Raw genomic sequence first — 26,216 nt, forward strand, 5'->3', positions numbered from 1 at the left:
CAATAATATGGAGTGTTCAAGATTTCTAGTTCTGTCAAAGACAAGCCATGGACTTGAGAACTCATGTGATTGCAGAGCCGTCTCACCGCAAGTTCCGTGGGCCAGATTGTGGGCCTCTGCTCTGCTGAGATTAAGCAGATTGTGTCTGAATATGCAGATAAGGTAGGTGGGTGTCTGCTGGAGTTTGTACCAGATATGCTTTGTTCGACTTCCTTACTCTTCCCCTGCAGTGTGGAATCTGGTTCTAATTTATTCGCCACATTTGTCAAAACCACAGATACTAGGCTTTACCATGCTCAGCCCTCAGCATTTGCCCATTAGCTAAATTAATTTTGTTCTACAGTACCCATTTTTCTATAAATATTAAGAGAAAATCTGTCTCTGAGAGCAGTGATCACATTTGATACATCCTTGCCTGAGGTAAAACAGAAGCATTTTTTTCTTCCCTATCACAGATCTTATAACTTGAGCTCAGTTTGGTGATTGGGTTGAAGAATGAGGCTTTTTGCCACTTAGGAGATAAACCCCATAACTCAGCCAAGCCCAAGGCAAAAAAATTTTGTTCTGCTTTATTAAAAGAGTATAGAATGAACCAAAACCTCACAACCATATTTCAGCATTAAATTTTTTCCATCCTGAGAGAGGCAGTAGGACCTTGAATATTTCAGGAAGGGAGTGATTAATCATTATGCACCTAACTGACTCTGGCCTGGCTGAGATGTAGTGTGGGCATGCTCAGATTTACAAGGCATTGTTTTACATCCCTCCTTTCTCATCCACACTCAGTCTACTTTCTTAAAATGCTGTGTGCTAGATAGAGCATTTAGCTTTACTTCTCTTGTCTTCGAAGCCTTGAGAACAAACTAGTTCCACCTCCTCTGAAATGATTGAACAGGTGGTATGATCAGGAGAAAATTGTTGCCTGTAACCTGGGATATGTAAACTACAGTAAACATAGGAAGAGATCCTCTCTTACCAAGGGAAAGGGCTTCTGAGTAAGACAATGAATGAGACAGTGTCTAGATGGGGCTTCTTTATTGCTCTGTCCCCTAAGTACTATAGATGTTTCCAAACACGCACTTTCTAATCCAACTTTCCTAGATTATCTTCCCATTTGCTACATAGAAAGGATGAAACCAATCAATGTGTCATTCAAGATATGACCAGAAAAAAACAAAACAGAACATTTGGTTATGGTAAAAGTGGAAATAAACTCAGAAGACATGTAGATACAATCCTGAAAAGAATGATTCATTTACTTTCTCCAGAAGAAATTACTTTGGCCCCTTGTTAGCACCCACACCTGGTAGCAAGAGTATAGCTTTGTTCTACCCTGTGTTGCCTCAGTATTCCTGATGCCAGATTTTAGGGAAAAAACACAACTAGATAGGGTTGTCATTTCTATGGAGACTGATTCCTGTGTTTAAACTTGTCAGTAATGAGCAGATAGGACCTCTGATTGTTGTAAGAGGAAAGTGAGGAGACAACTCCTCTGGGGGTTGGAAATGCATCTCTTCTTCTATCCCTCTTCTTACCTAGGAAGCCAAAAGCTTCCCTTCCTCTCTCAGTCAGCCCCACATTTGCCACGTCTCCCCCTGGGCTTCTCTTTCCCATCTCCTGTGTTTTCTTTTCTCACCATTTTACAGTGATCTTGATCCACCTTGGGCATTGCATGCTACCATTAATCCTGGACTGTCTCCACTTCCATTCCATTATTCTAGAACAGAGTAAAAATAGAAGTAATTTTGAATGGAAAGCAGTGTCATCTCTTTGCAAGGATATGCCCAATTAAACTTTGTATGGAGAATTGGAAAAGGTCAAATGCCCATTGCTTGTCTGTTTCCATCAAGAAGATTATTTGCCATTGAAATGGATGTTTCTTAAAATTAAATTGCCATTAACCATATTCTGGTATCAGTTATTCATATCTGAATGTTATCTTCTGTTTATACCCAGACTTCCACAGTTATGCACAGTTGCAGTCCTCATTTATGTCTGAGAGTAGTAGAATGGTACAGTAGTTATAAACTTAACATGTGGAGTTGAATAGTATCTTGGTTCACATTTGTCTTAATTTCTCAGCTATGTGAGTTTGGCCAATTACTTAATTTTCTTTTTCCCAGTTTCTTCTACAAGAGAATATTACTTTCCTCTCAGTTGTAAAGATTAAATGCCTCGGGGCTGGGAAGGTGGCTCAGTGGTAGAGCGCTTGCCTTGTATGCATGAGGCCCTGGGTTTGATTCCTCAGCACCACATAAGCAAAAAAGAAAAAAAGCTGGAAGTAGCGCTGTGGCTCAAGTGGTAGAGCACTAGCCTTGAGCTGAAGAGCTGAGGGACAGTGCCCAGGCCCAGAGTTCAGGCCCCACGACCGGACCCAAAAAAAAATTAAAAAAAAAAAAAAAGATTAAATGCCTCAAACACTGCTTGGCACATTATTGCTCTTGAACTATGGGATTTCACTGTTGTTGCTGCTGCCTGATATCTGAAACAATTTCTGTGTTTCTGTACTTTACATTTATTTGGATACCTGTATAATCCTGTAATAATACAATACAGTTCACTAAATAGTTCCTCCTTATTAGACTTTACATTTTTTTCTGCTTGCCTTGTAGATAATACCTGAAATTGAACCAGTAGTTTCTGCCAAGGTTTTCTGGGACTGAGATAGAAGTTGTAACAATATAAAATACTATCAATAGTGAATGACCCTCTCGTCTCTCTCCTCATGCTCTAGACATTTCTAGCTTTTATGTTCATTTGTCTAGCTTACTATGTACTAGGTATAAAATGGATTCCTTTAACCCACCAAGGTTTGAAAGAGGTTTCATGGTTTGGGAGAAGTCAAAGGTTTGAGGCTTTGTTCTGTGTTAGATGCTATCAGAAAGGATGCATCTGAGAATAAGAATCATAATAAATTCTGTATGACCCATTGCAACAATGAGATGTACAAGACACTATGTCAAAAAATGAACTTTACAATTAGTTGGGGGTGGGGCTGGGGAGGAATATAGATGTGGATATGGGAGGGAAGGGATGGTAGGGGAAAAACAAAAGGAGGAGGCAACAATGCTTGGTAAGAAATGTATTCATTACCTTGCTCAGTATTTTCACAATATACTTATTTTTTTAAATTCTATATATAAGACATGGGGGGAAAAGGAACCAATCAAGGTAAAAGCTGTATAGCAAGTATAAGGGATATTTGGGCATTTTTGTGATTTGGGTGATGTTTTTAATTCTTTATTTTCAAATGTGATTATAGAGTTGACCATGCTTTTGCCTTGATCACAGTGGCCTGGTCTGTTGTTGGTGCTCCTTGAAGTTGTTTATATATAATATCCAAACTTAAGTTATGTATGCATGTTAGCTCCCAGCAACATCAAGTGCTTATGGTACAAGGCTAGCTCTCAGATGGCAGAAGCTGCTTTTTTTCTTCTTAGATTGTTTCTATAATTATTTGCTGCATAGCAACATGACCATAAATGTAACTTTAAATACTGTAAATTTATGATCTCAGTTTCTACCGGTCAGAAATTGGCCAGATTTGGCAGATTACTTTGTTGCAAACTCTCGCAAGACTAGGGAAGGATCTACTTCCATGCTTATGTGCTCGGCATTTAACTCTTGTGGCTCTTTGACAATTACTACCCTCAGTTCCTTGCCTCATGGGTTTTCTCAACAATATAACATACTTCATCAAAACCAGAAAGAGAAGGTATCTTTGTGTAGGATGGACATGTAACATATTGTAACATATGCATGTAATCACATACAAGATGTCACCTTTGCTATGTTCTTTTGGCTGGAAACAAATCACAGCTGTTATCTGAACTCGGGGAAAGGGTTACACAGTGAACATCAGGAGATGGGATCACCGGGTCATCTTAGGCGTGTGCACAGTTTACTTGTCCTTACTGCTGTAGCTTAAGTGAAATTAGGCACTGTATTTCACCTATAATTGATTCTCTTGCCTTCACATTTTAGCAGTAAAACAGAAGTGTTGGAAGTAGATGAAATGGAGGAATGCTCAAGAGGTAACATTGGTGAAACTTAAGAAGAACCCAAGCAAGACTTTTATCAGCTTGTACTTTTTTTCTTAGTAAAGAAAAAGGACAAGATAGTTTTGGGGAGTATAGATAAAGTGTGAAAAATATGTCATAACTAAGGAATAAATTGTGTAGCCTGTCTGGAACAAGTGTTTGCAAAGTCAACAGGCATTGGCTATAAAATGAGGTAGAAAACATGTGCTTTTCTTTCATTTGTAAAATTCACAAGTTCTTCTAACAGTACAACATGATAAATAATCCATGTGTTTCTAAGCCACTCTCTGAGATGTGTAACTCAATTTAATATGGTTCCTATAAAACAGCAGGAAAGAGGAATGTTGAAGACACTTCCAGATTTATAATTTATGAATATCCAGAGGCTCTGGGCCAAGAAGTTTCATCTCCCTTTGTCTCTTTGTGTAATACTCTTGTGTAATACTTTTCCCTGGAATGTACTCAATGAAACTTCATTGTGCTTTTTGGTGTTGATGTCTAACATATTGCTTCTTACTCGTAACCCACTGCTGCCTCCACCTTTATACTTTATATGCAGTTGAAACTCCCTATTAATGTGGATGTGGAACATGGTTTACCCTTTGTTACCTAAGGGCCTCTCTTAGTGTCTGTCAGTGCCAGTGATCAGTAAATAAATGTGTGATATAGCCATTTTTCTAGTGAAAAAACTGTAGATTAAAGTGGTGGAATAATTTGTCCAATACTATGTAGCTAGTAAGCTCCAGGTTTGAATACTTTTTTGTGTGTATGTGAATAGGTACTAGGGCTTAAACTCAGACCCTTAGTACCTTCTCTGAGCTTTTTTGCTCAAGGCTAGTCTACCATCTGAGCCACAAATTTGCTTCCAGCTTTTTGGTAGTTTATGGAGATGAAAGTCTCACAGACTTTACTGCCTGTGCTGGCTTTGAACCTTGGTCCTCAAGTCTCAGCCTCTTGAGTAGCTAGAATTACAGGAATGAGCCACCAGTGCTCAGTAGGACTGTGTACTGTTGAAACCTGTCTCCTTAGCTAGGTGGAGCAGTTGTAGCCTCTGCCATCTGTCATTCTGCCTCCCAGGCTTTGCAGTGACTGTGCCTCCTCAGGCTCTACTAAGCATCCTGCTGACTGCCTTACTGGGGACATATCATATAAACAAGTAGAAGGGAAACGATGGAGCCTGGACACAGAGTCATACACATAGGTTACTGAAAGCTGTGCAAGCTTCTGTCTGGGCTAAGTGACTTCATGTTACTACAGAACAACACATGATACTATGTTCCACAAGCTCCCTAAAGTATAAAATCCTAGCCCAGAATCACTTTATTTCTAAAACAAAATTTATTTTAGATCATTAAGGAGTTTATTTGTGGAGAGAATTTTGTTCTTAAAAGCTTTTGGAAATTTTCCTGTTCCATAATTAAGAAATCCTGGCACCCACTACTTCTGGTCTTTTGATTCTGTTAGTCAGAACCTCTACAGCAATTTGAAGTTCAATCTTGTGAGAATAGATAGAGTCTCAGTAGGTAATTAGAGCCTGGGAATAGCCCAAAGATGCACATTTGAAAACACAATGGGAAGAAAATCTCCTCTAGAGAATAACCTGTGATCAAAGCCGATCTGTCTTCCGCCACAGAATAATTTTTACTACACCTTAGATGCTGCCATCAGGGAAGACTGTCCCTTCAGTTCTTCCGCTTAACTCTTTAGCTATAGCCCACCGAGCCTGCAGCATGCCAGTGATCAGTGATGGAGATTCTGCTGGCGACATATGGAAAAGGAGCTGTGCCAGCTCCCAGAGCTCAAACAAACTCCTGGGTACTCAACAGCTGATTATGGCCCTCCACCCTCTCCTGACTTTGTTTTCCTTTTTTTGTGTCATGGCATTGGAGGCCTGGCCACAAAGTCTTTTTCAGTTTTATAATACTTTCCTGTATTGGTGTAGTAAATCCTAAGGGAGGGCTTGAGTCATATGTTAATCTCCAGGCCAGTTATGTCAAAGTTAGGTTCTGTGCTTGGCAGCCCCTCTGGACTGTCACTAAACTAACGCATGGTGGTGAACACATCATAGGCCCTTTCTTCCAACACCCTTAGGAAGTTTATTAATATATTGGCTGGAATCAACCCAAAGGAATCAATTGTTAATATATTATCTGCCCCTTTGAGGTAACCTGTCCTCATGTTGTTATTTCTCTACCCTGATTTCAAAACTGCTTCATCCTTTACACTTAGTGAATGAAGGCATTTATAAAGAAAAGCAGTATAATTCTGGAGACTTTTTTTTTTATTCAATTTGGTTTCTTTATCCCAGTGAGGTGAGACAATTACTACTCCTATGGGGTTCTTTTAGCATGTATCATGCCCCAGGTGTGGCAGGGTGCAGGGATGCTGCCTTCAAACACTCCCAGAAAAGATTCAGCAGCCCAGTGAAAGATATTTTACACACCAACACAGTCTGTTTGCCCTTGCAGTGATGACAGTTGACATTTAATCTGTGTTGTCACATAAAATGTCAGTATTCGCCCAAAGAAAAAGGATTGACATAGTTGACATTGAACTACTTTTTTTCCTGGTAATAATTAGGCATAATGGAAAACTCTGCAAATTGTACCTAGTTGAGTGAAATAGAATGGGGACACATAGGACACTGATTGAAGGTACTCTACTCCAGGAACTTTGCATAGTCTGAAGATGACAGGCAGTCATTCCTGGCTTCTTTGTTGTATAATTGTTCTTGAGCTGGAACCTGTGTGACACCTTATCTCATCTTGAAAACCAATTTTTTTTTGTGTTATTCACTGAGGCTTGAACTCAGCACTGGGCCACTGTCCCCAAGCTTTTTTGCTCAAGGCTGGCACTCTACCACTTTGAGCTACTGCTCTACTTCTGGTTTTCTGGTGGTTAATTGGAGATAAGAATTTCACAGACTTTCCTGCCCAGGCTAGCTTCAGATCCTTATCCTCAGATCTCAACCTCTTGAGTAGCTGCTTGCTAGTATCTGTCCTGGAGAGTTGGAATTGAAAGGTAATATAGCAAGAGCTTGCTCTTCCAGGAATCTTCTGCTCATGGCCACAGGGAGTAAAACCCAGATTGGGATTAGGAAAGCTAAGATGTTGGGCAAATTTCTAAGCATTATCATTTCTTTACCTTCTGTCACAGGTATTACACAAGTCATTTCTAAATCCCTTCTGGAAAACCACAATTCCATCTTTCCTATTTGTGTCTCTACTGCCTAATGCACAATATTCAGTAGAGGATAGCGGATGAGACTCCCCCAGTGGCTATTTAGGGTGAGTCCCCTTACTAAAATAAAATAGGCTCTTTTATAGTGTTTGGGAGATCCACCTCCTCCCCCCGCCCCCCAAGCCTCTTTCATGGCACTACTCACAATGTCCTGCTTCATTTGTCTCTTGTCTACTCCCAGAGTTAGAACACTTGCTATACTTGAAGGTCAGAATTACTGTATATTCCCAGTGCCTAACACAGTAGGGTTTTGGAAACATTTGCAGAAGGAAGGGAGGGAACAAGAAGGAACAAAAAGCTCTTGAACTCTTTTTCTCTGTGGCATAATCCAGGCATTGAGAAGAATGTGGAGGATAACTGCTTTTATTTCTGAATCAGTCAATTTTGCCTCAGGAGTCTGTGAAGATGCAGTGTTCAGATCTTTTCTTCTTCCTCTTTCTGGGTGTTTACCACTATGCCCCCACACATAATAAGGTCTGAGAAAACTAAGCCAAGGAAGGTGGGAGGAGTCAAAAGTAATCACAACTGGAGGAAGAAACCCTGTAAATATATAGAAAATGTTAGATGAGTTTGCTTTTCCAGTGTGTTCCAAGGTTTCCTGACTTCTTTGTGACTGATTATGCAACACAATAACTGAAGACACAACTAATGGCAAAGAATTGTCTCAGCTGATGAATTGTTAACCTAGTGGATTGTTCAAGTTACACATACAAATTGTAAATTTCAAGATCTTCATCACTTACATAAAGATACATTATTAGCCTTGTTGGATTGAATATCACTTAGCGCACCACCAGAGAACTTAAGTGTAAAATGTTTTATTTCAGAAGATTCCGTTACCCATAGGCAGTTTGCTAGATTCCATTCACACCTTAAAGATTCATTGTATCCTAAGCAGACTTACTTTGTTGCTTACCGTGGAGTTCAGAATGAACCCTAGAGTCCATAAGATTGTATAAATATGAATCTTTGCAATTCATAGTTTCATTTGTGGGAGTCAAGAATGTTGAAAGGTGTATTTGCATATTTCGTTTCATAGTGGGACTGTGTGTAGATGAGGGAAAGTAGATAGCCCTGTGTTATCAGTCTGCAGTGCTCAGGTTTTAAAATGTCATGTACAAACTATGATGTCCAGAGGACAGCAGCTACCATTTTGAAACATATCAACTTCTTGTAGAAAATACAGCTGTAAGAGCAGTGGATAAAGATAACTTCAATTGTCTCATGTGTGTTTGGCTACAGCACTCATTTTGTTGTTTTCACTGGTTTTGGGACATGATATATTGACTTTTGTGCTTTTGAGTTTTCACTTTGAATTCACCATATATCCCTTAGATTTTTTTTTTTTTTTTTTGTCTTGATCTCTGAGTCTGGGCTCTGTCCCTGAGCTCTTCAGCTCAAGATGAACACTCTATCACTTGAGCCACAGCACCACTTCTGGTTTTCTGGTGGTTAATTGGAGATAAGAGTCTCACAGACTTTCCTGCCCAGACTGGCTTTGAACTGCAATCCTCAGATCTCAGCCTCCTGAATAGCTAGGATTACAGGTGTGAGCCACTGGCGCCTGGCTATCCCTTAGAATGTTTGTTGAAATTCTTTGAGTCCTGTTTTTCCAGGGAAAATATGGTTTTGCTACTTCCAAGCATATTTTACATATAGTCCTGACTTAAAGTTTAATTGGGCCATCTGGGTAGTGCATGAATTTAAATTGAAGGACTACATGGGGCTACAAGGTCTCATTGTGGTTTTTTGTTGCTGTTTTTTAATGCTTATCATGCAACTTGAACTCGGGGCCTGGGTTTTAACTCAAGGCTGAAACTACTACCTGAGCCACTGCCTCACTTACAGTTTTTTTTCCAATAATTGGAGATAAGAATCTTATGAGCTTTCCTGCCCAGGCTTGCTTCAGACCTCAATCCTCAGATTTTAGCTTCCTGGGTAGCTAGGTTTATAGACAGGAGCTACCAGCACCCAGCTTCATTGTATATTTTTTACTCTTATACCAGTGTCAAGATCATGTGGGGCAGTTGTTACTAGATTATAAAAATCAAAGTTTAAGATTAACAAGTACCTCCAAGGGAATAAAAAGCCACTGCGATTGGGTACATGTACCGTCTTGGACTCCTACTTCATGTTCTGGTCTTCCAAAAAAATTATATAGCACTCATGTGAGCTCTTGGGTTTAGAATAAATAAATATTGTATTTAATCTGTTGACTTATTTTCCACTGAGGATTGGTGAAGATTCCAGACCCTGACGTTCCTCCAATCCATATGGAGAACTATGACACTTTGTAAGATAGTGATCCTTTTATTACCAGTTCAGCGACCATGCTTTGATGAAGGAAATGAAAGAGAGAAGTTCTGGGTTTAGCTGTAGGAATGCAGTCATTCATGTGCAAGACGCTGGGTTTGATCTCCAGCACCAACAAAAAGGTTAATATATTGGTAACCTTTCAGGTCTTTTTCAGTTGTGAAATTATGTCATTTTAGTAAATGTAGTCATTTGTAGTTTCTCTTGGGCATTGTCATTTGGAACTGAAGTAATACTATTGAATGACATTTGAATCTATTCCCTCTTAAGAACAGAAGTTGTGACTATCAAGTATTAGAAAACATTGAATCTGCATCAGATTTTATCTTAATCGACATTGTAGTTTTGAAAGCATGTCCTTAACCTGAAATTGCTGAACAAAATTAGTTTAGCACTTGAGCCCTCTCTCCAGTATAAGCATAAAAGATGTATTTGTAGATGGTTGGCTTTCTTTGACACTATTGCATTTTGCAAATAGACAGTCAAGATGCCATGGTATTTAATTCTGTCAAGGGTTCAGAAGCTACCTCTTTCCTGTCTACCCAGCTTTGCTGTGGTTCAGGATGCAACATGATTATCTTTGGCTTTCTTTTCCATTGTAACTATTAGTGAATACACTGTTGGATGAGATTTACTGCTGGAAGGACCTACTTCATTAAGGGGGTATTTGAAAAAAGAAAGATTAGACTGCTGAAAAAAACATATGTTTGAAAAATAGAATTTTCACTTTCCAATAACTAGGTTGAGAACTTTCTTCACTACATGTCTGGAGTACTATTTTATCTGTTCCAAAACTTGTCACACAAATTAGCTTCCGATTACACTATGGCTACACCCAAGGAAAATGTAGGAACTTACAAATTTATATGTATAATTGTCCTACATATGTATTATTAGTCATTTTAATATGGAAATGGCACTGAGTATCCTGGTGTGCATTAATGCTTTACACTGCAAATTTAAGAGACTCCACAGAGAATGAATGTGTTAATTAGTATTGAAAGTATTTTGAAAGCCTTTGTTTCTTAGAGGGTACCCTATAATACTGATGCGATAGAAGTTTGAAAAGACTACAGGATTTCTTCTGTGTAATGAAAGCATTTTGTCTGTGTTTGAATGATCTTCTGAATAACCTATACAGTAGCAGAGTAAGAACAGATACTTTCTCCTCTTAGTATTATGAAATGAAGCACCACCTGTTAGTGGGCCTGCTCCATTATCTGTCCCAAACAGTGGATAAATTCTTGTATTTCTAGTCAATGAATAAATTTTGAAGTGAGCTAGGCCCCTTAAAGTAGTGGTTCTGAACATTTTTACTTTCTAAAAAGTGCTCAGGAAATCAGTATCAAGGAATCTAAGTTGGATATTAAAAACCAATGGTCTTACCAAGGTTCTCTATGATCTTATTACTTCCTTACTTTCCCTCAAATAGTGTCCTGTTGCCTGTATGTTATCAACATATCCACAGCCATGTGGCCCTGTGAAATAATAAAAAAGCTATTTAGTATGTAATGTTCAAATGTGGCCAAATTAATGACATAATTCAGGGTGATCTAGTCAAAGTGGATATTTTGTTTCTGGAAAGTGATGTAGAAATAAGGAAGGATGATATTTCTTCCTCCCTCTTTCCTTCTGCTCCCAAATAATTTTCAGAAACCACTTCATTCCCAGACTTAAGGGTATTAATAGCTGATGTATCCAAAATTAATTTTTAAAAGGTAACTCCCTTTTCCAGAAATCTGACAAGTTGAAATATATTAGTTGGCATTTTTCAAAGTTTCAGGTTTCAAGGCTAGATATGTCGTGATACAAATGCTTACGTTTTCTATTTCTGTTGTAGACTATCTGCCCACAGGATAGAAAATGATGTTTCTTACTGTTTAATGCAACATGCTCAGCTGGTTGTTTCCCACTTCCAGACTTACGAAGCAGCAAAACTCATCTGTTAATGATGCTACTGAATTATTCATAGAAATCCTTAACCAAAATTAATGATGGTTATGACCATGCAATTTCTCCTCCTTCTCACTTCCCATTTCTTTTCCCCAGGGGTACATCTTCTAAACTTGCAAGCCTATAATCATGGTAAAACATTCAGGGAAAGTCGTCAGCATACAATTGGTTACATTTGGGCTTAAAATCAAAGATGAGGATGGAATTTGGGGTACTTTTAGTAGAAAAGAAAATGTTGTGAGGGATAGTTGACTGTTTAATAAAGCCTTATCTCTCATAACCCTCAAAATACTTTACCACAAGGTAGACCTTTTTGTTTGTTTTTCTCAGGATTTCTCAAAGCAAGTGTTTGTTTTCATATCATGTCTGTGATTTCTCAGCAATGGCCATTCTGTCTCCAAATGTTGCCTCATTGCCTGTTCACCTCACTCAGTCCTGGAAGTCTTTATAGATGTCCTGTTTAACCCTTCTTCTTCATCCCCTCTTCACTTAAATACTGTTACAGAAGACTTCTGCCTGGCCTCTCAGCGACCTTTCAGGTAGATCCTCTGTTACACTAGAAAAACAGAAGAAAAAAAAAATAGTAGGGGAAAATAAGTTAGGAGACTCAGTTTCATTGTAAGTGCTTCTGAGTGCTTATACACTGTAATGGTTGCTTATAATATCTGATAAAAGTGAATCTGTTCATCATTCTCTCAATGACTCCAGAATGGTCTTCTGAAGATAGTACTATGACCTTGTTATTTCCCTACTTAAGAATCTAGAATGGGGCTGGGAAGGTGGCTCAGTGGTAGAGTGCTTGCCTTGAATGCATGAGGCCCTGGGTTCCATTCCTCAGCACCACATAAGCAAAAAGAAAAAAGCCGGAAGTGGCACTGTGGCTCAAGTGGTAGAGTGCTAGCCTTGAGCTGAAGAGCTAAGGGACAGTGCCCAGGCCCAGAGTACAGGCCTCATGACCGGACCAAAAAAATAAATAAATAAAAAGAATCTAGAATGCCTTTGTATCAATATAACCACAGCCATATTATGTATTATTGTTTATTATTTATTATTGTGGTTTATTACTGTTTCATTTTTGGATTTTTTTTTATGGTTTCAGGATTTGAACTCAGAACCTCTAGCTTACTCAGCAGATGCACTATTACTTGAGCCTTGTCTTCATCCTTGCCCATGTATTTTTACTGTTGTTTTCATTGTCAGGAATGCAGATTCTGTTGATGAGAACTTTAGTCATTTTGTGAAAATCTCTTCTGGACTGAGGTTCTGAAGAAGTACTAATAGATGTTCTGGCTTAGTGACTGTCTACCTAGTAGTGTCTCATCCAGACTGTATGGGAATGAATGTGTGAACTGGTGAATTAATTGAATGCGTTGGGCTTTCTCCCATAGCAGTCTGAGCTGTCAGCTGAAGAAAGTCCAGAAAAACTAGGAAGCTCCCAGCTACATCATCGGAAAGTTATTTCCTTGAACAAGCAGATTCTACAGAAGACCAAACATCTGGAAGAAGTTAGTATTTTTGTCTTACAGTTAATGGTTTTTTTGTTTGCTTTGGTTTTGGTTGGGTTTGAAGTTAGGATCTTAAATGTCTTAAGCAAGTACTCTACCACTTGAGCCATACTCTTAGCCCTGTTTTGCTTTAATTATTTATAGGGGAGAATCTTACATTTTTGTTGAGTGCCTAAGATTCTCCTACTATGACCACTTTCATCACTGAATTATGGGCATGAACTACCATTCCTAGTTTATCTGTCCAGATGAGGTTTTTGCTAACTTTTTGCCCAGACTGGCCTCAAACTGCTATTCTCATGGTTAATCTTCACTTCTGAATAGCTGGCATTATATATGTAAGCCATTCCACTCAGCCCCTATTAATGTTATTAAAGATGGCCAGCCAGCAGCATGTAATAATCCCTGGGTATGTAGTTGGGCCAACTGGAAACAACAGAAAGAGTAAGATGTAAGTTTCTGATTAAGAAACTAAGCAGTAAAAGTAATTTATTTGTCTGAGTGTTGAAGTCTTAAACCTTTTCTTATATCAGATATTTACCCATTCATACTCTGTGTCAGAATCTTTAGTGCTGAAATGAAGCATGTAGTCTACAGGCAGATTAGTTAGCTATAGAAACTTTACATACATCTGCATTTTAATCCTGGTGTCATGAATGTTCTTTTCTGTGAAATTGGGATACATATGCATCCCATCTCTTAAGATAAAAGTCAAATGAGAGGAAGTATCTTTTGTCTTTCATTTACAGCTACAAGCAAATCATACTAATCTACAATCCAAATACAATGAAACGAAGAAAACCCTAGCAGAGGTAAGCAGATCCTCCTTCCTCCATGGCCCACTGTCAAGAATTGCTTCTGACTAGTGCTGCTACTAGAACACCAAGTTTCACTTGTCCCTGAAGGAGATGTGGTCCTGTCCTCAGAGTTCATGCCTCTGGACAAAGCAGGCAGTTCTGGAGAAGATAAAAGCAAAAGCTGATCCAAGGTAACATGCCCCGTGAGGACACAGGACAGTTACATGATGCTATATGACTCTATGCTGTCAGTGTAGCCATGTACTGAGCCATCAGGGACTTTGACAGGAGAGATGACTGTGGGCTGAGGTGGGAATTACTCCCTGAGGAAGACCCGTCTGAGAGGGAAGGGGCACATAAAAGGACTTGCAAGGTCTCTCACAGGAATGACTCCCACTTTTCAAGCAACAGGTTGTATAAAAGCTCAAAGTCTTGGGTATCGAAGGAGGGGGAAGAAGGGTGTGGGAGTATTTGGCCCATGTAGCCCAGTTTCCAGTATGGCTTAAATTCCACTTCTGATTGCTAAGGAAACCAGGTGAAGAACAGATACTTTCAGAGCACCATTTTTTTTTTCTTTTCCTAACAGTAGATAGTAGAGATCATTGTAAAAGAGCTACTTTACTTTCTATTTTAAATAGGAGTAACATACTGTTTTATAGTGCACTTTATGCAGCAAAATCTGGGTTACTTTTAAAGTTTCATTCGTGCATCAAAAGGAAAAAAATGGCAAAATTATTCAAAAGGCTAAAAAGTTTTAATTCTGCTATGACAGTCTTATTTTGAGATTTAAACCCATCTGCCTCTATCTCTGTCTCTGTCTCTCTATCTGTTTCTCTTTTGCAATTCTTCTTCTTGCTACCAAGAAGCATCTGTTCTTGGCACCACTTTTGGCTTCCCATCCATTTGCTGCTATGATTTGAAGCTACTGCCAAGATTTCTGTGAGCAGCAAAATATATATCTAGAAGAATCTGATTTTGGCCTTTTCATTCTGCCTTCCCTGCCATCTCATTTATCTCACCCATCTCTTTTCTTAATGTAGTGCCAAATCTGGTGGGCTTGGCCACTTACTGAAGATCTAGGTGTGAGCCAGGAGGAAGGAAATTAGGAACACTCCCTCCCTTCTCCTCCCAGGTCCCAACAAGGATGCCCCATTCTCTCTTTCAGTTGAAGAGTCACAATGAGAAACTAGACAAAGAGCAGGAAGCTCTGGAGAAGATAGAAGCAAAAGCTGATCCAAGGTAAGAGGTTTTAGCAGGTGGGAAGTAAGTGCTTTTGCCACGATCTGGTAGCCTAATTGTTTTGAGCAGGGGACAGAGCAGTGGAGGTCTGGCCCCATTGTGGGTTAAAGTCATCTATCCAGAATGAGTGACTGATGCTTTACTTGCTGATATGCTTGCTCTGCACTGAGTTTCCCACTTTTCTTCCCAATTCCCCTCCATCTGAGCAGCATGGTTTTTGTTTTTCTATTTTATAGAATAGTACTGCAGCATGGTGCAGTACTAGAAGCCTGCCTAGCAAGTACAAGGCCCTAAGTTTAAACCCTAGTACTACAAAGTAAATATTTAAAACTACGTAAAATAAAACAATATTTTCACAGTATACAAAGGCATGAGGGGAAAAGTACCCCTCTTGTTCCTGTCCCATTCCTCCTCCCTGGAGCTATATACTGTTACTGGACAGTAATTCAGCCCTGTCTCCTTAGAGGAGATACTACAGTTTTTTGGGTCCAGACAAAGCTGCAGTTGTGCCTCTCTCCCCCAAGTAAAATTAACTGTGGTCAGAAAAGCAGCAGCACTGACCATTTGCCCCTTTCAGTTTGACTGTTTGGGCAGTAAAATCTGCAAGGCATGTGCAGCATACTTGATTGTGAAGTCATAAACATTCCCAGAATAATGGACACTGGTAGCAGACTACTTGGCCCTGTGATTAAAACTTTTCTTTTATGATAATGGAGGATACTGCTGTCAGACATCTGACAATTTTATTTTTAAGCTGGTGCTGTTGTTATGGCCTGAAGCAATGTGCTTTCTTTTCAGAAGGAATATTAAAAATGGCTTTCAATACTGTGTATTCCCTGAGTACAGATGAATAATTGGCATCATTAATTATATCCAGTACTATTGAAACTCATTGATGTTTCCACAGTTGACATTTTAATTCTAGAATGTATAATGTAATATTTGTTTGGATCCCTGATGGTCTAAGGCATACAAATGAATAATAATGTCAGTTGAATAGAAATCATTACCATTTGTAGAGAACATATTAGACATTCTTGGGGAGACAAAAGAAAAGGCAGTCCTTTTTAGCTGGTCTCTGTTTTTAGCTGTAACTCAAGAAGCCATAATGACCTACTATATGTCAGTTTTTGGTCTTTTCTCCTCAGTATTCTGCAGAACCTGAGAGCACTTGTAGCCATGAATGAAAACCTGAAAAGTCAGGAACAGGAGTTTAAAGCACATTGCCGGGTAAGTGTCTTTTGGGTGTTGGTAAATAAGCCAGGACTTTCATTAAAGCTCTTGTTTTCCCTCCACTGTGCTGTTGGGGCTTGCCGTCTAGTACAGGATAAAAAGCAGACTCTTCAAGCAGTTGTATGCCAGATTCAAGAGGGATAGCAGAGTGTGTGAAATAGGAATCATGTGCCAGAACTCCAAATGGAGAGTATAAGCCAAGAATATCATCTGATTTACAAATGTCTTGAAAGGTGTTTTTTTAAATAAATTTACTTTATTATTATTATAGAGGTCATTTACAGAGGGCTTACAACTGCATGAGTCAGATAATAAGTATAATGTCTTCTGTTCCCTCATTATCTCCAAGTTCCTCCCTCTCATCTCCACCCACAAGTTGTATAGTACACTTCGGTCAGTGTTCATTGAGCTCCACTACTGCACTTTTTACCCTTTTTTTTCTCAAGTTCTATACCCTTCTGAAGATGTACACTTGAATGCATCATCCATAAGGTAAAGAGAACAGAATCATTAAAAACTTCAACAAAAGAAAAGAGGCCTCTTTTGTTTCCATATCTTGGAGTTTCAGTATGTATATTTTTTTATATAAATATGAGGAATGCTCAGAGACACAAATGGCATACAGTCTGATATGCAGAAATTAGATCTAAAATATACTGGGATATCACAAATTATACAAGATTCTAGGTACCCATACACAATGAGACCAAAAGAGGATATCCAGGAAAGAAACACAAAGGTGCAATGTCTAAGTGCCTCTTCATATTTATATAAAATAATATACATACTGAAAGGTTTTTAAAAATTAAAAAATTAAACATACAAAGCCAGGGGTGCCCTCCAAAGCCTGGGATGTCTATCTGTCACATGCATAAAGCCAAGCTCCTACCATCTAGGAACTTTTAAATCTCATGAGGCTGATACAGTTGGAAGCAGGAAGTGAGGCCCAACTAGTTTTATGTGAGCTTCAGAAGAAAAAGGGTCAATCCCACACGGGAGCTACTGGAATGTAGGGAGGATGGCAAGTGGAGGAGACTTTTAGTGAAGTAGAGAGAAAATGTTAAGCAGATAGATAAGGCCAAGGCAGACTATGAAGAAGAGGCAAACAAGTCTGTTGAAACCAGGTTCAGTGCCAATCATTGTGCCAGCTATTACTGCACATTTCACTAGCCCTTCAGAAAGAAAGGCCTCATGGCTGAGTACCAGTAGCTCATGCCTGTAATCCTAGCTACTTAGGAGGCTAAGATCAGAGGATCATGGTCAGAAGCCAGCCCAGGCAGAAAAATCCTTGAGACTCTTATCTCCAATAAATTACTCAGAAAAAGCCAGAAGTAGTGCTATGGCTCACATTGTAGAGCACTAGCCTTGAGCACAAAAAGGCTAGAGACAAGACCCAAGCCCTGAGTTCAAGCCCCAGGACTGATGAAAGAAAGAAAAACCCCATTTAATGGAGGGCATGTCTGCCTCCCTCTTCCTGAAAAATACCTTCCTAGGCTGGAAATTGGCATCCAAGCAGCTAATTCCAGGTTGGGTTTTTTTGTTTGCTTGTTTGTTTTTCACCCTCTTATGAACTTATGAAAGAGAAAATAAGATCCAGTTTCTAGCTTGTCGGATTTTTGTAAATGTTTATATTGCTCTTCAAGGAGGAGATGGCACGGCTTCAACAGGAAATTGAAAACCTCAAAGCTGAGAGAGAACCAGGAGATGATGAAAAGGTAAGTGTATCCTCAAGGCCAGCAGCCACATTATCACTACATTAAATGATTTCTTCAGGATTAACCAGCAATCTGTGTGAAAGCCAGTTTACTGAACCTAGCCTGTAAGTGGGCCTCTCTCACCTGTTTTCCCCTGGTGAATTTTTAATGTCTCTCCTTTTGAGGTAAAAAGGCCATAGTGGATGTGGAGGAGCAACCAGAGACATGAATTGTCAGATCATAAAACTCAGACCTCTCTTGACTACATTTAGGAAATGTCTGAGTTGTTTCCCACATAGTCTGTTCTTTAAGTTTCCTTTAGTTTATCCATTCCCTCCTCTCTACTTCAGGCTAATGACAAAAGGTAACTGTGAATGTGAAGGAGGAGAGCAGTGTTGGATTTCTACTAGAGCCCCAGAGCTGTGAGAGCAGCCACATCTAACCCAATGAATCTCCGTCATTCTTCTAGGGAACTAGAGTAGAATTCCATTGAACATTCTTATATAATAGAATAGGAATATATGTCTTTCTCTGACTAAGTAAAATTTGTAGGGCTCTCTGATTTTGTTGTTCCTGTCATACTGTCGTACTCATTCAGAGTTTTTTGTTTTTTTTTATTTTTTTTCCTGAGAGTCCTTGTGTTTAGGATGGGAGACCTGGAATAGCTGTAGACCCATTGATTACAAACCCCCTTTACCCATAAATGAAGGAGAATCTAAGCTCCAAGGAAGGGGAAAGATTCTTCCAAGCTAGTAGTACCAGGAGCCCTCCAAGTTCCCAACAATGGGCCTGGTCTTCTCCAGTGACCATTCTGGGATTTGGAAGACCACTGTCCTCAACAGGAGACCCCAGCCTTACAGGGGCTTCCTTTTTGCTGGGCCATATTAAAACTAGGTTTTCAGACCCAGGTACAAAATCTTGGAGTCCCCTGTTAGGTAGGTCCATTTTCCCCATATGCTAATAAAGAGACATGGTGAAGGGCAGAGAAAGGAGATTATTACATGACAGCCCTGGGAAGACAGCACTTGAGAACATATATACATCTTCAACCATCTTCATTGGCTTCAGGTTAAATAGGGAAAGTTGGGAGGAGTACATACATACATCTTTAGCCATCCTCAGGGGTATAGCCATTGGCTTCAGGTTAAATAGGGAAAGTTGGGGAGCCATAGCCTGGTAGATCATTAGTCTTTGTCTCTGTAGGAGTTCCAGAAAAGTTATTTTACCACTGAAACAGAATAGAAACAAGCTGCCTGGCAGGTGGTCTCTTGAGTTTTTGGCAGTTTTTTTAAGATGATAAGATGACATTGCCTGTTTTAGGGTCAGTTTGTCTTCAGTCACAAGATGTTTATATTGTTCTTTCCTGAAGTCCAGGGTGATTATAAAGTGACTGCAGCAGGGAAGAGTTCAGATCAAATGTGCAAAGTGTAGGCCGGGGAGTGGAAGACTAAGTGTCCAGATTTAGTTAATTTATAAAGCCCAATAAAAGCATCTTTTGGATTGCCTTTTGCAACATGACTTTTAAGTCTATGAGATGTTGGGATAGATGAGCAACAGAACCAGGATTGCCATGGGCTGGGAAGGTGGCTCAGTGGTAGAGCTCTTGCCTTGCATGCATGAGGCCCTGGGTTCGATTCCCCAGCACCACATATGCAAAAAGAACCAGGATTGCCAGCTTGTTCTGGGACCATCACCACATAGGCTGCCTTTGAGTAGTCTCCAGTTTGGAAATTCTAAAGCATGAGCCATCAGCTCAGCCACCCCGATTTTGTTCAGATCACTGAGTTCCAGGTCCCATTTCTCTCCTCAGCATATCTTTTTATAAAGGGATTGTTTCACTGAAGAGAATCACAGTTTAGCTCATTAGGGTATAACTGTTTCTATTCTCTTTTCAGATATGCTTGGTAAGAGTCAAGGTTCCACTTAGCTCTGCTGTTTCCCCACCTCACACTCCTGTCTACAACTATACTCTTAACTGCTGTTCCATTCCCCTTACTCAGGAAAGGTATTGATTACATTCCCATATTTTCATCCTTTTAGACCCTTTCCAATGGAGAGCCTCATGGAGCCCCGACCTCCACACTGACTTACAATGTAAGTACCTGCCCATCTACAGACAGGCATAAAGGGTGTGGCAGCTAGCTTTCTTTTCTCCCCAGACAGCTTTCTGGCCTCCCTGAATGTTTGTACAACTGCCTCCTCGTCTGCTGGGCTTTTAGGGACATTATGCCACTTTATACATCTGCTCTTCAGATAGAGGCAGGAACTTATTGGGAAGGCTCTCAATGCCACCATTCCAGTGAGTTTTTCTCTCAATTCGGTGTGCTGGAATTCTGCTTTCATGTTACTATTTTAGCTAATCAGGGGAAAAGCCTGTGTTGGCCACATGTACTTGTCATAGCCCATGGGCTCTGAGGGGAGAGTGTAGTGTGTAGGGAAAATTTTTTTTCTCTACCATATACCAAGGTTACCAAACTTTTTCTGTAAAGGATCAAGTAATAAGTCTGTTGAGCTTTGTGGCCCAACTGATAAAGAAGTCATAGTCACTGTATGAATGAAATGCATACAACTATAGTCTAATAAAGTTTTATTTACAAAAATTGACATAGAGATAAGTTTGACCCAAAACTAGAGGATTTAGTTTACAGACTAAAATTTGCTGACCTTGTTCTGAATTAAGCCAGTGTTCTCAGCACATCCACAAACCTCTGGGGGAAAGGAAAAGGAAAGAAAGTGGATGGGAGAGGAAGGAAGGAAGCTCTAACTGTTGGCCTTTTCAAGGCCAGAAGAATGGGCCTCAGGACTCCCACAGTGATGTATGTTTCCTGAAGCTAAGCTGAGCTGGTGTGTGTGTGTTTATTTATACATATGCATTCTGTCTTTTAGCTTTCTCTGAGTCAATAAACTGTCCATCCATGTCTCCCACTGTACAGTTCAGTGTGGGACTAGTCTCTCTATTCTCTACCTCAGTGCTGTCCAAAAGAGTGTTCTGCTATGATAGAAAGTGTTCTCCATCCATTGTGAAAACCACCAGCTAGATGTGGTTAAGAAAAGACTTGAAGCCAGCCACCAGTGCATGCCTGTAATCCTAGCTACTCAGGAGACTGAGATCTGAGGATCCCAGTTCAAAGCCAACCTGGGCAGGAAAGTCCACGAGACACTTATCTCCAGTTAACTACCAAAAACCAGAAGTACAGCTGGCTCATTAGTAGAGTATTAGGCTTGAGCAAAAAAGCTCAGGGACAATGCTCAGCCTCTGAATTCAAGCCCTAGGACTGGCACACACAAAAATCAAGACAGAAAAAAATCCAAATATAGATTTGAAGTATGGAATGGTCAGGGCTCATAGCCCTACACTTAAGAACCACTGGATTCCTCCTGGAATCTTGATGAAAGGAGTTTTAAACATAAAATATCAAGAAAAATATCAAGAGCCTCATGTCAGATAAGACCCTGATTCTGAGCTTGGGCATTTGAGAACAGAAATTTGAGGGATTGAGATAGGAAATATGATAAAACATATTAACTTTTAAAGAGTCCCCCACCAAAGAATGAATGTTTTTCATTCCCAAATAATTCTGGTCTTTTCACATTTTTAGGAAGATCTAGACAGACGGTATAATATGGAGAAAGAGAAGCTCTATAAGATTCGTTTACTACAGGTAAGTAACAAGAACTAACAGTCTATAGATACATCTGACTAGGTAGGAAGTTACTGAAGTAGAATGTCTTAGTGTCTGAGAACTACAGAGATCAGGTAACAAGAATGATGCCGACAGTCCTGTTTCTATCTGGAGAGTCATCATGATTTAAAATGGTAATAGCATCACACATTGGTGTCTTAATTTCTCTGTCACTCATTTGAGTTTAACTTCACCCCATGTAGAGAGTAAATATTGTAAGTCTCTTGTGTTACATGAAAAAAGTGAATACACATAGGTTAAATTCTTTCCCAGAGGCAGAATTTGAGTTGCCAAAGGCAGGATTCGAGTTCCAGTACTTTTCCTCTTTAGTTAGATGCCCTATAAAATTATCTGATAACCATGGACTTGAGAGAATGACATCAAATGTTGGGAAGTAGCTTTTAAAGCCAGCTCTAGAACTAAATGCAGAGTCAAAGTTAAAACAATTTCTGAAATTAAATGTACACAGGACAAAATTGTAATCCCTTTCTTGGCTAGTATCCAGCTCATAGAAACTGAAGAGCTATAAATTGCACTTTGACTCAGGCTGCCCCCCTCTATATTCTTTGGGATGGAAAGGCCAGGCTATGGTGAGAGTGGTCAACAGGTAGCAGAGGCCTGTAAGATCCTGCTTCTTCTCTTTCTGGCTCCTAGTTATTTTGATGAGTTTGGGGGTCAAGTTTGGGTGAGTCAGATATATTCTTGTGTTGATCTAATCTTCAACAAGACATAGAATGAAATAAAATCAGAGCACTACTGCCTTATATTTGGGAACTTAGACTGAAAGCTCCCTACAGTTTCTACCTTGCAGGTCAGGGCTCAGGAACAGTAAATGGTATGACTCAGCCTCTGGGACCTGACTGGTTGAGAATTGAATGCCCATAACCATCAAGATGCAAGGGAATTTATGTGGAAATAATCTATTAAGGGCAGCATCAGAGCAGCTTGAGGATAGCTGAAGTTAAAAAAATAATTTGGTGATGGCGGCAAGATAGGTGAAATGTAATGGCAGTGGGGAATGAGGACCTGAATCTGAAGGAACTTAAATTGATTGGATGAGAGAAAAGGGTAATCGGGGATGATGCTAAGTTTCTGTTCTCTCTCTCTCTCTCTCTCTCTCTCTCTCTCTCTCTCTCTCTCTCTCTCTCTCTCTGTGTGTGTGTGTGTGTGTGTGTGTGTGTGTGTGTGTGTGTGTGTGTAAAGAGGCAGGCTGGTGGCTTGAAAGGTAATGAGATTTAAAGAAGGGTCTTTTATTAAAAGTGACGGGGATTTGAGCATATTTAAATATTGGTAAGAAGACGCTGCTAACGTAGGGAAGGTTTAAGGCAAATTAAAACTTAAATACTTATTCAATATTTTGTTCCAAGGGGAATAAAATAAAAGTCAGAGCCTAAGCACCTATAAGGTACTTTGGCCAAATGGAGATTTGATGCTTCCATACAGCTAGAGTTGCAAGGAACTAATTTTGGGTTAGGTTAGATGAGTTGATAGTACATTTCCACTTGGAGTCTGTGCTACCGAGTAAATTCGAGGACACTTCTGCTTCTGTGAGTGAAACAGACCTGAAGAACAGGAGGATTGGCTGACAGGAGGAATGAAGACACAGGAGGAAGTCAGTGCTGAGATCCCAGTGTCCTGAGCCTTCAGAATATGAATGGAGGCATGTGTGGGCTGACTGGTTTGCTCCTGCAGTAGCTATTCCCTGTGCATCACTGCACTTCACTGTATTGCACATTCAGTTCATAGGGAAATTTCCCTAGTCCATGAGAAATTTTAAAAAGTAAAAAAGTAAACTAGTGCTTTTCAACCAAGCTGAGGAATTTAGACTGTATTTTGGATGGACAGTGGAATGACATACTTTCTATATTCAGGTATGGGTTCCTTATATTACCTGTGCCCAGGTCTATAACCCTGATGCCATTCAAGGTTCAATCTATAATACACCTTCTCCCACATGTTATAAAGGGAGAAAGTCAATTAGTTTCACAAGTGGGGAACTGAAGCCAGTCTCAGGATTCTGTATCTTCATTTCAGGGAATGTGGTTGGGCTCAGATGGAAGTTGGGGCAATCTCCACCTGGGGAATATGTAAAACCTTTGACCAAGTAGTAGTATTTCCTCCTATCTTTCCATGTAGGCTCGAAGAAATCGAGAAATAGCAATATTACATCGCAAGATTGATGAAGTGCCCAGCCGAGCTGAACTAATACAGTATCAGAAGAGATTTATTGAACTCTACCGCCAGAGTAGGTGCATTGACCACACATAAGCTCTTGAGGCTGGGAGGGACAGGAGACAAGGGGCTCTGGCCACTTCAGCATGGGGCCGTGTTTACCAGAGCACAGTCCACAAATACCAGCCCAGTAGGGGCTGTGTTTATTATTTATATATTTATTTGTCATAGTTTAAGTTTTTTAGTATTATTATAAAGAGGATATACAGAGGAGTTACAGTTACATTAAGTCAGGTAAAGAGTATATTTCTTTTTGGACAATGTCACCCCTTGCTCTCTGTTTTTCCCTCTCATCCCACCTACAAGTTGTATAGTTCATTTTTAACATAGTATCCAGTGAGTACCATTGCTTCATTTATTATTATTATTATTATTCCTAAGTAGTTGTACAAAGGAATTTCAATTCAGCATATCAGTTCATGTGTACAGAGCATCTTGGTCATTATCACTCCTTCCATCATTCTTCCATCTCTCCCAACATTACCAATCCCCTCAAGTTACATGGTTTCATTTGCATATAGGTACTTTGAATATTATGACTATTTGGGGCTTTATTTCATCATAAAGACTGTAGGAGAACTCTGGGGGCAGCTCTGTGGTACTCTTACTCATTCTATAGACAGATTCTTTAAGCAAGTGAGCTTTTAGAAATAGGCTTTTAAACCAGTCCTCACCATGGCCAACTACAGGTCCTTCACAGGACTCTGGCTCCACTTCCCAGTTTTATGCAGAACATCAAGATGCCAGCACATATAGGTCACTCCTCACTCTGTTCCTCATTCTTGCAGATACAGACTTTGTTTTATCACATCATATTCACCCAGCCTCCCAAGACCAGTCTGATCAGTGACCACATTTTGTGGCTCATAATGTCCTGCCATTGTCTTTCTGCTCCTGTTTCCTCTGCCCTATCTGTTCTTACTTGCATCTTATCTCAGATAAATGACTTAGACGGTCTGCAGTGCCTTCTCCAAGTCTTTTACCCGTTCATCTAATTATAGCACTTGCCTACTGAATCAAGCATTTTTCCTTACTGTACCTGAGCTGGAACCTTCCTAGTCCAAGTGGCCACATTCTGTGCCTAAGCACACTATAAACTTCCTGTACCTGTATCTAGATCGCCTCTCCTCTATCAGACAGAGTCCTTCCACACCCAGCTCAGACTCTGTAAGCCTACCCCACATTCCCACCCCAGACAAAAGCTAACTCTTGTTTTCTCTCATATCTTCCTCTAGCCACAATGGACCTATTCAGTCTCCCTGATTCAGTACTTCTTGCCCATTCTGTTCCATAGTAATTTTCAGGTCTGTTTTTTCTGTCTGGATTGCAGCTGAAGCCTCCTCTCATTTCCACTCCGTGTCTAATCGCCTCTCAATACTTTTGCTGACTGATCTTTCTCAGACATCATTGATCATCTTTTTATATTCCTGTTGTAAAAGCTTTTCTATTTAATATCTCTCTGGGACTTAGATAAGCTTCAAAATCCCCAGTATAGTGTACAGATTTTCACATCATTGGTGTACAGTCAGTATCCAGTGACCCCATTATTCAGTGTCTTGTCATCCGTCTGCATCTTGACCTGTGAACCAGCCCCCAAGTTCAGAATGTTGCTGCCCTGCAGTTTCCACTAGGTTAATTTCAAGATATACTTCCAAGTTGGCTTTGAAGCCGTGGCCTCTAAAATACCCTTTCTTGTTCAAGCTCAAGCATTGTCCTTCTTCAAAAGGTCTAGGTCAGTTTATTCCCCATGTCCTAACCTACCAGCCTGAACTTTCAGTCTTTGCATGATCAGAGGCGTATGTCAACAACGACAGCTGTCAGCAGAAAATAGGTTCTGCCTTAAGTTAAATCTTTGCCTTCTACTTGAAAGCCTTCAACAATAATGTTGCATATCTGTATATTTCAAAGTAAATTTCACAAGTTAAAGTCATTTTATTGATAAATATTAAATTGTACATAAGAGTTTCACACATGTATATATTATCCTTTGATCGTACTCACCTGTCTATCACTCTTATCCCTCTTCCCTTCCCTTCTCATTTCCCTAGTAGTCTCTCTTTTACTTTCATGGCTTCAGTGCTTTGTTTTGTTTTCATCTATCCTGCACAAATGAGAAGTGGAACATGTAGTGCCTGACTTTATAGGACTGACTTGTTCACTTAACATGGCCATCTTTGGTTTCCTCCATTTTCCAGAAAACAACATAATGTCATCCTTCTTAGTAGTTTAGTAAAACTTCATTATGTGTGTGTGTGTGTGTGTACACATACATATACACATTACATTC

At 39.8% G+C, this 26,216-nt stretch overlaps 1 protein-coding gene across 3 annotated transcripts in view; it reads left to right on the plus strand.

Moving 5' to 3' along the window:
* Nucleotides 1–26,216, plus strand: part of Ccdc93 (coiled-coil domain containing 93) — a 72,343-nt gene that overhangs the window by 37,000 nt on the left and 9,127 nt on the right. For 2 of the 3 annotated variants that reach the window (XM_042685143.1, XM_042685145.1), the window contains exons 11-19: nt 76–162; nt 12,935–13,051; nt 13,801–13,863; nt 15,014–15,087; nt 16,236–16,317; nt 17,964–18,035; nt 20,055–20,108; nt 21,614–21,676; nt 23,834–23,942. In XM_042685143.1, the coding sequence (XP_042541077.1) occupies nt 76–162; nt 12,935–13,051; nt 13,801–13,863; nt 15,014–15,087; nt 16,236–16,317; nt 17,964–18,035; nt 20,055–20,108; nt 21,614–21,676; nt 23,834–23,942 (721 nt within the window). The remainder of the gene's footprint in view (nt 1–75; nt 163–12,934; nt 13,052–13,800; nt 13,864–15,013; nt 15,088–16,235; nt 16,318–17,963; nt 18,036–20,054; nt 20,109–21,613; nt 21,677–23,833; nt 23,943–26,216) is intronic. The other variant, XM_042685144.1, reaches the window with a different exon arrangement.

This window comes from Dipodomys spectabilis, unplaced genomic scaffold (assembly GCF_019054845.1).
Source record: "Dipodomys spectabilis isolate Male_0828 unplaced genomic scaffold, ASM1905484v1 ptg000094l, whole genome shotgun sequence".
NCBI classification, from domain to species: Eukaryota; Metazoa; Chordata; class Mammalia; order Rodentia; family Heteromyidae; genus Dipodomys; species Dipodomys spectabilis.